General features: G+C 37.2%; 1 protein-coding gene and 1 pseudogene across 1 annotated transcript; both read left to right on the forward strand.

Annotated features, from left to right (window-relative positions):
• Positions 1-232: 232 nt before the first annotated feature.
• LOC143385280 (general transcription factor IIF subunit 2 pseudogene) lies at positions 233-887 on the forward strand (annotated as a pseudogene).
• Positions 888-9,573: 8,686 nt separating this feature from the next.
• On the forward strand, positions 9,574-10,557 carry LOC143385289 (olfactory receptor 1L4-like). Its single transcript, XM_076840696.1, has one exon. It carries the CDS (start codon positions 9,574-9,576, stop codon positions 10,555-10,557), a length of 984 nt encoding a protein of 327 aa, XP_076696811.1.
• The last annotated feature ends 2,783 nt before the right edge of the window (positions 10,558-13,340 follow it).

The raw sequence follows: 13,340 nt of genomic DNA on the forward strand, positions 1-13,340 counted from the left end.
TGTATGTATGACACATTTGGATGCTTTATATATGCCATATTATTATGGATTTTGTTTTTTTAATAAAGGAATAGTTCTGGTAAAAAATTTCCATAAAAGAATAGTAATCATCCCCCAGCCCTGTGTTCCCGGTATCCTGGCAGTGAGTGACTCTGGCTTCTGTCTGCCTTCCACCACCTTTCACCCTTTGCACTCCATCTCTGTAGACCCCGGTAGAGTACTGGGAACTTGACTAACAAGCGCCAAGCACAACACCAGATTGTGGCTGGTCAAGGTTCCTAAATATTTGTCACAGCAATGTCCTAAAGCCCCTGGAAGAGGTGAAGTTGGGAAATTGCGGATTGCCAAGAATCAAGGAAGGACTGAGATGTCATTTACTTTGAATGAGGATCTTGCAAATATTCATGATGTTGGCAGAAAACCAGCTTCAGTCAATGCTCCTGGAGAACACCATTTGTCTTGCAAAATGCTGGAGGACAGACATTAACAGTATTTATTGAAGGCTCACCAGATAAACTCTTGGCAGGAACAGGGGTACAAAGAGCTGAATGTCAACCTGCTGCCAGTGAAACTTTATGGGATTAAAGAGACTGCAGATAGAAGAATCTTCCAAACCTGTAAGGTTATTACAACAACTGGAGAAAGTTGTAACAACAAATGACAAATCTGTTGCTATTGTCAATATAATATTGAATATGAAGGGAAAAAGAAGATGGAAAGTGAGCTCGGGTGATAAGCAATATGTACTAGTCATGCTGTTTTCACCCTTTGAGAAACATCAGTAATATAATCTTAAAAGGACTTGGTGGACATCACAAAACTACCTTAATATCACTAAAGGCCCGGTCAGTGTTGAAATATTCAATTTTCTCATTAAAATACAATGAAAAAATTTTTATAGTTTAAAAAAGCACGATTCCAATAAGGTTCCCGCAGTATGATTAGTTCTTTAGTGTATTCTGTCTTTTTCTCTCTTCCTTCTTCTATCTCTTCTCTCCCTTTTTGTCTTTTACAATTCACGGAAGAAACTGGGTCATTTTCCTGTGGAATTTCCTACAGTTAGAATTTGTCTGGTTTTGTCACCATATTGTAGTTTAACATATTTCTCTGCACTTGATATTTTCCATAAGTTGGAAGTCAGATGGGATCCATGCTTGATTTTGGAAGAGGGAGACCTGTCAAGGGTGGTTCTGTGTTGTTCCATGAGCAGGACACATAATATCTGATTAGGCCACGTTTTTGGTGAAGTTAGCAGCTATTTCTCTCTAATATCTAGGTCTATTCATTAAAGCAGAAATAAAAATCAAGTCATAGGTGTAGGTGTTACCAGAGTTCTAGGCCAGAAGACTGATTCTAGGCATGTAACAAATCAGGTCCGGCCACTCACCCCAAAAAACAAACAGAAAAGGCAATGGTGAGACTGGTGTGATTCTAATCATGTACAACCAGAAGAATGAGAAGTTATGCTCCATTTTTGTGTGATGTGTGAAAATGCATTCTACTGTCATGTATAATAATTAGGTCAACAACAACAAAAAGATAGTGGTGAACAGCATGAAAGGAACTTTAATCAGTGGGTGACACTGGAAAGACAAGGGATCCGTGTCCTTGACATGCCTTCAAGGGTTAAATGACCCTGAGGTTTTATGGAAAGGGAACTGAGTTTGGGGGTCTGTATAGCTGGGGGCTTTTCACAGCAGCCAAAGCAGGTGATCTGGATCCGGTGTGGTCTGTCCATCATTATCTCAGGATTTGTCAGCCAGGGCCTTTTCCCTGGTAAGAAAGTTACTGTTCTGGAAGTTACTGTAATTCATCACAAGATGTTTATTGGATCAGACCTTGTTTCTGAATCCAAGGTGACTTGGAACAAAGGAATAGAAGCAAAATGGAGGTAGAGATGCTGATCAAACTGGGAGAAGCAGCTATCTTCTCTTTTCTGGTCCCACAGAAACAGCTATAATTTATGAAAACAAAAACCAGGCATATACATATATAGATTTAGTTGGCCTGAGGAGGGATAGAATGGGCCAACAGGCAGGAAATACACTCAGGGGATGTAGTTAGCCTGTGCTAGACAGGCCAGGGCAGGGGCAATCTCTGTTCTTCACCTCTTTGGCGCTCTAATGAGTGGGGGATTGTACCTCTTTAGCTTTTCTTCTTAGCATGAAAAATATCGCTCTTAATTCAGAGGGGGCCCCAAATTTATCCTGTTTCAGAAACAGTTGAAACTCCAGGATGATCTGCTCAGAGTGAGACTAGTGAAGATGAACCACATCTAGGCCTTTTCAATCTCTCTGTTGCCTCCCTGGAATTCTGGGGGGAGGGGATTGGACAGTGACATTGTGATTTAGTCACTGTAATACTTTATTCCCTAAAGTAATAAAGGTGCTACCAGAAACTCAAGTAAATCCTCTGCAAACAAAAACAACAAATGTCACTCCATGGCTTTTGATAAGTACAATTCATTTTGGGTCGGGGGTGGAGAGAATATTGGTTAAATCTTTTTATTTCCACTAGAATTTGATCATCCTTATCAACCAGTTATTTGGCTTTCTAGCTGATGATTAATTTTCTCTCATGCAGGCAAATGGTGGAAAAAAATACCACTGTTTCTATTTCAATAAGGCATATGTCATTATTATGTCATATAGACCAAGGATCTCTCCATTTGCAAATAATCTTACATTTTTTAATATAGTCCTCCATCTCCTGCTGTTAATTTTATTTCTCAAATTGTTTAAGTCAGATCTTCTAAAAATGGTAGTTGTAAAATAACAAAATGGCCAGATTAAACATAGCCAAAGGATGAGGTGAGCACAGGAAAGGAGAAAATCTTTGGAGAGAAGGATGGAGACACAATAGCAATGGTCAGCGCATTCCTATTGCAATCTTGCGAATCTTCATGCTTTGCATCTAATTCACCTGAGTTAAGTAACAATCAGTCATTAATTACAGAGGGGATAGGTTAGGAGAGATGGCTTCTTGAGATGATGAAATTGGAATCCTCTTGGGTTTCTCCTTGCATGGTTGTTGATAGTATACAAAGCCATGGTGTCCCCTGAAGGCCCAATTGTTCACAGAGGTTTCATGGGATTTGCTTGGCAATATCTAGGTACAAGGAAGGAGAATGAGTCACAGACCCAGTTGATACCGGGAGGTGGAAGGGCTCAGCCCACTCCAATTAGTATTTCATCTGAATGCAATTGGAGCCTCCTGGGTTTAGTAGGGTCCCAGAGTGAGTGCATCTAAGTGAGTCTGATTCATTGTGATGAGCTACCCTCCAGGAAGGCTTTTGTGGAAAATGATAAAAAAGGCATCCCTAATGGGCGAGAGGGAGGGAAGCTCTGCCAGACTTTCTAACTTGGTTTATGATATTAGGTACAGAGAACAGGTGAGGTTAGTGTTACACCCTGCCCTAGTAGTAAATGGAAAAGGACAGAAAACAAAATACCCTATTCATTTTGTAGAAAATAGCATGATGTTAGTACCCAGAAGACCAAAGAGAATAGCATAAGGTACAAATATCATAGTTCAGGAGCAATAGGATGGAGGAATTATGAATTAAAACTGGGAAACATATATTTTTTCAGTGAGAAGTGAAGGATGAGATGGAGAATATGGTCGTGTCATTGGGAAAGTTATGGAAGATGTTTTATGGTTCCCAGATGCTAGAAATATATAATAGAGGGTCTAATTTATTTTTTTTTATTTTTTGAGAATTTAGATGACCTATTCATGAGACAGTAAAAAAGGAGGTGCTTATTTATACATCTCAGATTCAACCTTTGTGATACAAAGGTTGGGGCCATACTAGAAATAGAGTTTAGATCATGTAGGCACTAATAGATCGTATTCCTAATGTTCATGTCAACAGCTAAGCATGGCTCTGTCTTGACTGAGTCATAAGATCTCACAAGCATATCGTTTGAGCTATACCCAGTGACACAAAAGGATACAGGAAGAAATAAGGCTAAAGTACAGACACTGGAAAAAGTAAGTTTTCATTCTCTTTTAAGCTCCTACCTTAAAGATGTGATCCACTAAGTAAAGATGGTCTGAACTTATGTGATTGAGGAGATTTATGTGATGTATTTGTGATGAAAGACAAAGCAAATGTCTTGCCTGCAGATAAGTAAAGAAAGTTCAAAAGGCAACCATGTTTTAGAGTCGTCAGCACTATTCAGGGGAAATGCCCCTTACTAGTAGACTTGAATATCTACTCCTTTTTTTGTGACTTATTTCCTACTGTGGAGGTGAGGCATCTTAGAATTTTAGAGCTAGGAGTGTTGGTGTATTTTTGTCCTTCCAACTCTCTAGAGATAGCAATAAAATAACAACAAAGGGAAAGTTTCATAATAATAATAGGAGGGGGGAATCATTAGCAGATGTGATATTTCAGTGAGTTTCCAAGAGACAGAAATAAAGTAGTAATAAGATAAAAATTGCTTAGAATACAGGGAATGGATTTCAGTGGAGGAGAGGGCTGATCTTCCTACCAGCAATCCAAGGCCCAGAGGGAGCCAGTTCAAGAAAAGAGTGAGATGGAGGATGGGGAAAGGGTGAGAAACAGGGTGGTAACCAAAATGAACACTACAATACAACTAAGCCAGCCATTCTACAAATGTTCTTCTCTCTTCCCCTAACCTAAGACTCAGATCATGGTAGCCTGCATTTTATCCCAAAGAAAACTTGAAGATTCTTCTCTGGAATGAGAAAGAATTAGGGCTATCAAATTGGCCATTATATCTTAAAGGAAAGTTCTCATTTATATTTGGGATAAATAGCAAAAGGATAAACTCCCCACAAGGTATTAAGTTTTCTTATTCCTGGGAGAGCGTAATATAGGCTCATGTATGCAAATACAATTCCCTGAGGAATCGGCACTTACTACCTAACAAGCTACTCCAGTGCACCAAAAATGGCGAATCAGCAGCATCAAAGAGAAATACAGTATGAATAAAAGAAAAACTTGATTCCAGAATAAATTTCAGTCATACAAGATACAAAGGATAACATAAAAATGTATTTTGTTTTTCAGAGAAATGCACCCACAAAACAAGAATAGAATACTCCTGTAAGGAAACACACAAATGATAAAGAGCTCATGGATATGAATGAAACACGATTGTAAGTATAAAAGAAATACTGATGATGGATTACTATGGCTATAATCTGGGGCATAGGCTAGAAAGACAAAGAGAAAACAAGAAGAAAAAGATCATTTAAGGATTAATAAACAGAAAGAGATTTAAAAAGTCCTAGGTAGAAAGTTAAAGAAACTGTACAAAAAAGATCTGAGAGTTGAAGAAGGGCACATATCTTCGTGTTGAAAAGTCTCCTAAATGCATTACAGAACTCATGAAAAACACCTACATGCAGCACCATCTTTATAAATTTTAGGGATGAGAGGAATAAAAATCCTAAAAAATTACCAGGTGGAAACCCAGACAAGGAATGGCAGCAGACTTCTCATCATCGACCTTGAATAAGAAATAAGAACCAATAAGCCACTATTTTAAATAAGTGTAAAATGAAAAGAACTTTAGACAGGAAAAATCTGAGAAAGATTCATGCCCATGATTACATTATTTGGTAGTTTCTTAAATATATATAAAGAAAAAGTGGATGAAAGCCAGGAATTAAAGAACTAAAATAATCATCAGAAATTGGGGAAATGAGAAGATTGCCAGCACAGTGAACAGATCATACACCATATCCCTGGTAGACGGGGAACTGCCTCAAATCCCAGCCTCAGGTGACATCTGCCTGCTTTAGGACTCTCCGCCAGTTTCAGTGAGGTAACAGAGCTGGATCAGGAGGCACCAATGCCGTATCAGTAACATTTCAGGTCCAGTCTACCATCTAACCTCACTCAGCAAGCAACTCAGCTGACTGGAGCGGAACAGATTAGGACAGTAGGCTAGCTCAAAGATCACGACTTGTACAGCCTGTGCCTAAAGGAGTTCATGACACTGGAGGAGATGGACCAGAAAAAAGATGCCAGAGTGTGGGATCTGTTTTGACGACTTGTTCATGGGGACCAATTAGATTTCTGCTGGTGCATGAACTTCCATTACCTGGACCTTACAGATGCTGGTTGACGAGCATCTTCTCATTTCCCCAATTTCCTCTGTCCCTCCTGCATGGAGCCAGTTGATGCAGCCCTGTTTTTTTTTCACCCAAAGAGAAAATTGAACTGGAGTCTCTCTTCTGACCTCAAGTGAGCCATAATTTTTGGTGGTTTTGATCTCTGTCACTGAGCCCAGTGAGCCAGGGATTAGGAATTAAGATCATGAACAAGTTTTCTAAACATTCCTTGATGGCTGCAGATGTTGAGGAAAGTATGTGATATTTTAGAAATTTAAGGGAAAGGGAAAGTAGGATGTATTTTAAAGTAAATCCTTGACCCATTGTTTATTTAGAGCTTATTGTTGCTCTAGTACATAGGAATTGATAAAATGTTACAGCAGCTATATGTTTAAATTGTGGTGTTGAAGATTAGGAAAAAAAAAATTTTTTTCCCTAAATGAAAAAAAAAAAAAAAAAAAACAAACTTCTCCCCTTCACCCTTTTTTTTTTTTTTTTTTAAAGTTACTGGCATTTGGGGTTAAGGCTTTATTATAAACTACATTTTATACTGCGGACACATAAAAAGTAACTTTAAGCTTGTTTGCACGGTTGTTTTTTTCCATTGGAAATGAAATTCATTGCCTTAGGCCATTTTATTTATTTATTATTATTATTACTTATTGTGAACACTTTGCTCTTTGAATGCTATTTTATCTACATTTTTCAAGAGATTTTAAATTTTAAATTTAATTAAAAAAATAAATGGCCATTTTAAATAGTGTATTATTATCATTGGTTCTGGCTCTATGCTTGAAAACCAGTTTATTTATAAACTGTGAGTGCTACCTCCTTTTTTTGCAGTTAGGAAATGCAGAATTAAAAAGATTTTTTTTATTTGTTCTTTTTAGTTATACATGACAGTAGAATGTATTTTGACATATCATACATACATGGAGTATAACTTCCCATTGTTGTGATTGTACATGATGTGGAGTTACACTGATTGTATATTCATATATGAACATAGGAAAGTTATGTCTGAATCATTCTACTGTCTTTCCTGTTCCCATCCTCCCTCTATTCCACCCATTCCTCCTTGTGTTATCTGGTGAACTTTAACTACCCCCCCAACCCCCAATCTGAGTATTGTGTCAGTATCTGCATATCCAAGAGAACATTAGGCCTTTTGTTTTACAGGATTGGTTTATTTCACTTCGCATGATACTCTCCAGTTCCATCCATTTACTGGCAAATGCCATAAGGAAATATAGAATTTGAAGTAATCTCCTAGTTTGTAAGCACACTGAGATGCACTATCCCTTTTCTAAAAAAAAAAAAAAAAAAAAAAGAGAGTTCATATGTCAAGAAACCAACCCTATCAAAGTGGGTTTAATATTACCTTTTCCTGTGTGCTTGATCTAATTATTTTGGTTGTTAATATGGTGATAATTGAAAGTCTAAAAAATTCAAAATACTATAGTTACTGATTTATTGACCTTGATTTATGCCAGCATGTTTATATAAAAATGGAGATGGCACCATCACAAAACTTAATGAGTAGTTTCTCAGTTCTAACATTTTGATTTGTTTTCTTTCCTGTGACCTCCTTCCCTGTAGTCCTGAACCAGAGCAAAAGGATACTTCATCTCGCATTTGCTGTAGTACTGAGGTTATTGGAGTTTTATAAGTACATCTTGGTGTCTGTTTCTTGAAAAGGAGTTAAGTCCTGATAGGTGACTGACAAGATTAACCTGGGAGAATAGAGGTAAATATGCTTCAAATTTTGCACAGAAGTGAATGATTTGTATAATCAGATGACCTCACAGTTGTGATCTCAAGGAATTTCTCCTTTATTATGTCTTAATGATGTAAGACTACTCTCAATCTTGAAACTTCTGAAGTGTTAGAGATAGAGGTGGTCTAGATGAGATGTTACAGTAATGGTTTATATGTTTAACATATAAATTTTTAACATGTTCCTTGGATAAATGTCTTCAGATCCTTTCCCCATTTTTAGTTGAGTTGTTTTCTTCTCTATGTATTCAAAGATGATTTGTTTGTTTAGCTCAATCAGTGATGTTACAGCTAAAAATCTATCATTAGCAAAACAAGAAGCAGCCTCCATCTAACAAAGAAAACAGAAATGTTTCTTATTGTTTTATATTGTGCCAAATATTTGGCTTTACCACATTTCTACATGTAAAGCAAAAGTTCTTTTGAGGTTCCTCATAATTGCATTATAGAAAAATTTAATTTATTGTAAGTGTTAGGTTGGTGGCAGCGACTTGTTGGCGACTTAGTGGCAACTTAGAACAAAGCAGCCTGTGCTGCTTTGAACAGTAATCAGATGCTGGCGGAAACGCCTGTCAATCAGCCAGATCTCCTGACTAACGCCTGTCAATCAGCAGGACCCCCTGGCCAATCCTGGAGTTCAGCCAACTCCCCTGACCAACTCCAAGGGGGCAAGGGACCCTAGAGACACCTTTTCCTGTCCCAAGCCCTTCCCTTCCTGCTGTAAGCCCCATAAAAGTCCAGTCCGGTCGAGCTTCCTCCTGGTTTCTCCTCAGACCCTTCCCCTGTCCCCTCTGTGGGTCTGATCGAGTTCCTCCTGGAACTCAATAAAGCCTGTTCAGCGGCCCTTTTAAATCTACCAACTTTGGTTGCTGCCTGCCCAGCCTGATCTGACAGTAAGTACTTAATTTGACATTCAACAAAGTGATCATTAATTTCTATTATGGAAAGACTCAAAGATGAATCTGACAAAAATTGAAAGAAATAATATCAAATTATGTAAAATTGATACACATATCTTATATTTTCCCAAACTTGTACCATACTATTTTAAAATTATTTTTATTACATTTATATAAAAATACAGTATTTCATCAAAATTACTTGTATAGCAACATCAGAGTTTCTCTCTTTGTTTTACTTTCCTGATTTGCCTATGGGGAAAACCAATCAAAAAGGCATGAGAATCCCATTCATTGACAGGTTTGATTTTTTCATTGAAAATTAATAATTAATAGAATCTATGATTAATCACTTCTACTTTCATCCCAGATAAGTTTTAGTTGACTTACGGGAATAGAAAAATCCATACTGAAAGAACAAAATTGAGTTTCTTTTTTTTTTTTTTTTAATTTATTTGTTATTTTTAGATATACATAACAGTAGAGTCTATTTTAACATATTATGCCTACTTGAAAGGGAGGGAGAGGGAAGAATAAAAGTATATTGGATTAGACAAAGGGGAATGAACAGTAGAATGAATTGGACATAATTTTCCTATATTCATATATGAATAAATGACCAGTGAAAGTCCATATCACATACAACTGAAAAAATTCAGTTTCTTGACATCCAAAGTTAGGACCAGATAGATCTTCACTGCAGTGGCCCATTGAAGGGTAGAGACTTTGAGATCTGGTTGAGTCTTGACATCATTCTCATCCCTTTCCAACTCTGATCCTCCATCTCTGCAGGTGATGTAAACCATATTTTATGGCCACTAAAAATAGGACAGAAGTGACTGAATTTGTCTTATTGGGCTTGTCCAGCAGGCCAGAAATGCAGCCAGTTATTTTTGGAATAGTTCTTGCCATGTACCTGGTTGCAGTTACAGGCAATGCCCTCCTAGTAACTGTTGCTTGCTCAGATCCCAAACTTCATACCCCCATGTATTTCCTTCTCAGCCAGCTTTCCTTTATTGACATATTTCTGACAACCATTACTGTTCCTCAGATGCTTGTGCACACACTATCCATGAATCGAATCATTTCCTACAATTGCTGTATGATCCAGCTGTTCTTCTTTATGGCTGTGGGCAGCATGGAAGGCCACTTACTGGCTGCGATGGCATATGACCGCTGTGTTGCCATCTGTGACCCCTTAAGATACTCTGCCATTGTCAGCCATGGCCTCTGTCTGCGCATAACGTTGACCTCCTGGGTGATTGTCAGCCTTAACAGTCTTCTTTACAGTGTGTTAGTCACACACTTAACCTTCTGTGGCAATCAGGTCACCCACTTCTTCTGTGACATAACTCCCCTGCTGCAGCTCTCCTGCACTCGACCAGTGGTCAATGAAATGCTAATATTCACAGAGGGTGTAGCTGTTGTGGTCAGCCCCTTCTTCTTTATTTTGGGTTCCTATGCCCGCATTGGCATTGCCATAGCCCACATGCACTCAGTTGCTGCCCTGCGCAAAGCTCTGTCAACCTGTAGCTCCCACATTTTGGTTGTGTTGCTCTTGTATGGCTCTGTGATCCGCATGTACCTCCGGCCGTCCTCCAGCTATGACTTGGATCAGGATCGTCAGGTTGCCATCTTCTACACAGTGGTCACCCCTATGCTAAATCCATTAATCTACAGCCTCAGAAACCAGGAAGTTAAAGGAGCTCTGAGAAGACTTTTTAGGAAACTCTGGATCTCAGGAAACTTCCAGCCTGGTTCCCAGGCAAATAGAGAATGGAAACATGTCTCCTGAGACCAGAGAGTTATGATCTAACCTGAACATGTTTCAGATAGAGGGTTGTGCCCCTAATAACCATATGAATTACCTTCCTATAGAATAATCTTCACTGTTGACCCCCTTGGTTGGATTATGGAAGAAGTGAGTTCATGAATAAATGTTTCTGGTCCCTATTAACTGATTTAGAATATCATCGGATTGGAAATGAGAAGATAGTTATAAGTCACTAAACCTAAGGGGATGGGAAATACTGGGGAATGATATTAACCATATTATAATGTTAAATTTTGTTCACTTATGAAAATGTAACAACAAATCCTACTGTATGGACAACTGTAATACATCAATAAAAATGTGGAAAAATGCACTAAATATTCTCTAAGCCTGAATGTCTCATATTTCAGGAATAATATGTAACACAGAGAACTACTAAGCAAAATGAAAACAATCACATGACTTGCAGAACTTTGATCATTTTAGTGATGGTTTGCATGCACTGAATCTAATTTCAACAACCTCTTGACTTACTTTAATAACAAAAATCAGATCAAAGCTTATAGGTACTCTCAATATTCTACACATAGATTGATTTAATCACAAAATTTCTGCGTTTGAGAGCTGCAAAGATGTCTCACTATGAGACACATCACTTGTTTGGGTGAATGAAAGTTTACATTAAGGTACCCCTTTCCTCAATGTGATTCAAATTATATTTTTAAATTCACAATACTTGTAATCTCACTATATTAAGAATACTGTTAATGGGATCTATTACCTGAGATGAATTATACATTCAGTTATGTCCCTCATTACCATGTGATTAACCATCAGCTTATCACAATGAAAATGGCAATAAAGGTTGCTTATAATATTTTTTTTTATTTCCAATAGTGTTGCAATAAATAATGTTATTAAATGTCATTTTGTAAGTTAGCATATGTGTCTGTAGGATAAATTCATAGAAATAGAATCAGAATCTGTAGTCATAATTTTGATGGAAGGTCAAATTGTGGAAAACTACAATGATGATGATGTCTATTTTTACATGTTCTTTAAAAGATTTTCTTAATAGAAGAAGCTGTCAAAAGAAGATTATAAAAATGGGCACTGCAGTGTTTGGAGAGGACATGGCTAGGGCATTTGAGGAATAGAGAAGATTCAAGACCATAGGCAGCCCGGGAAGGATATGGGTTTGTGAATTATTGAGGATCTAGAATATATAAGACATCTTCTGACATAATGGAAAATTTCACTGTATTCTCAGGGCAATAGTACACCCAAGAAAAAATTTCAGCAAAGAAATGACTGACAAATTTAAGTAATTTATAGTTTACTGAGTAGATATCAGATTGGAGGGATGGAAGGAATTTACCTCAACATTGTAAAGGCTATATATGACAAACTCAAGGCCAACATCATACTGAATGGAAAAAAAAAAAAAAACAGAACATATTTCCTCTAAAAACAAGAAACAAGACAAGGATGTCCTCTCTCGTCACTCCTATTAAGCATGGTTCTTGAAACTCTAGCTAGAACAATCAGGAAAGAGAAGGAAATTAAAGAGATATAAATAGGAAACTAGGAGCTCAAATTGTCTGCTTGCTGCTAGTTCATCCTATATCTATAAGACCCAAAAAACTCCTCCAGAAGACTTCTAGAGCTAATGAACAAATTGAACAAAGAAAGGGGATATAAGATACACATAGATAAATCAATTGCTTTCCTGTACTCCAATAATCAATCTACTAAAAAGAAATTGGGAAAACCATTCCATTCATAATAATCTCAAAAAATAAAATAATTTGGAATTACTCTAACCAAAGACATGAAAAACTTCTGTATAACAGTGAAGAAAGAAATTGAAGAAGACCTTATAAAATGGATAGACCTCCCATGTTCTTGAATAGACAGAATTAATATTTTCAAAATGACATACTATCAAAAGTTTTATACAGATTCAAAATACCAATGGAATTTTTCACAAAATAGAAAAAGCAGTCCTAAAATTCATTTGGAAGAATAAAAGACCCAGAATAGTCAATATAATACTGATCAAGAAGAAGATGCTGGAGGCATCATAATACTTGCTCTCAAATTATACTACAGAGCTATAGTAACCAAAACTGTGTGGTATTGGCACCAAAACAGACATGAAGACTAAGAGAAGACAGCTACTCACATAATTACAGTTTTAACTGACCCACATAGTTACAGACATCTGATACTGAACAAAGATACCAAAAACAAATGTTGGAGAAAAGTTATTTTTTTTTTTTAACAAAAGATGCTGGGAATATTGGTTATCCATATGTAGTGGATGAAACTAGATTCCAATCTTTCAACTTACACAAAAGTCAACTCAAAGTGGATCAAAGACATGGGAATTAGAGCAGAAACTCTGCAACTGCTAGAAGAAAACAGACTCAACATTTCTACATATTGGCATATGCACTGTAATAGTTAATTTGAATTGTCAACTTGATTGTATTAATAGATACCAGAGATTAGGAGGCTTATGGGTGTCAATGAGGGAATGATTGGCATGTGGAATAGCCAACTGAAATGGAGACCCTCCCTAAATATGGGCAGCACTGTCCAATAGGATGATGGCTTGAATGGAATAAAAGCTGAAAGAATAAGGAAGCAGCAGAAGATGGAAGCTCAATTCTTCTTGAATGGGTTCTTGATTGGTTCTGTGATTGTCTGAGGATATAGGACTCTCACTTACTGACTCTTCCAAAGCAGAATCTACCAGTGATTCTCCAGAATCCTTCAGTCTCAGACTAAGGTAGCACTGT

The sequence above is a fragment of the Callospermophilus lateralis genome, chromosome 2, assembly GCF_048772815.1.
Source record: "Callospermophilus lateralis isolate mCalLat2 chromosome 2, mCalLat2.hap1, whole genome shotgun sequence".
NCBI lineage: Eukaryota > Metazoa > Chordata > Mammalia > Rodentia > Sciuridae > Callospermophilus > Callospermophilus lateralis.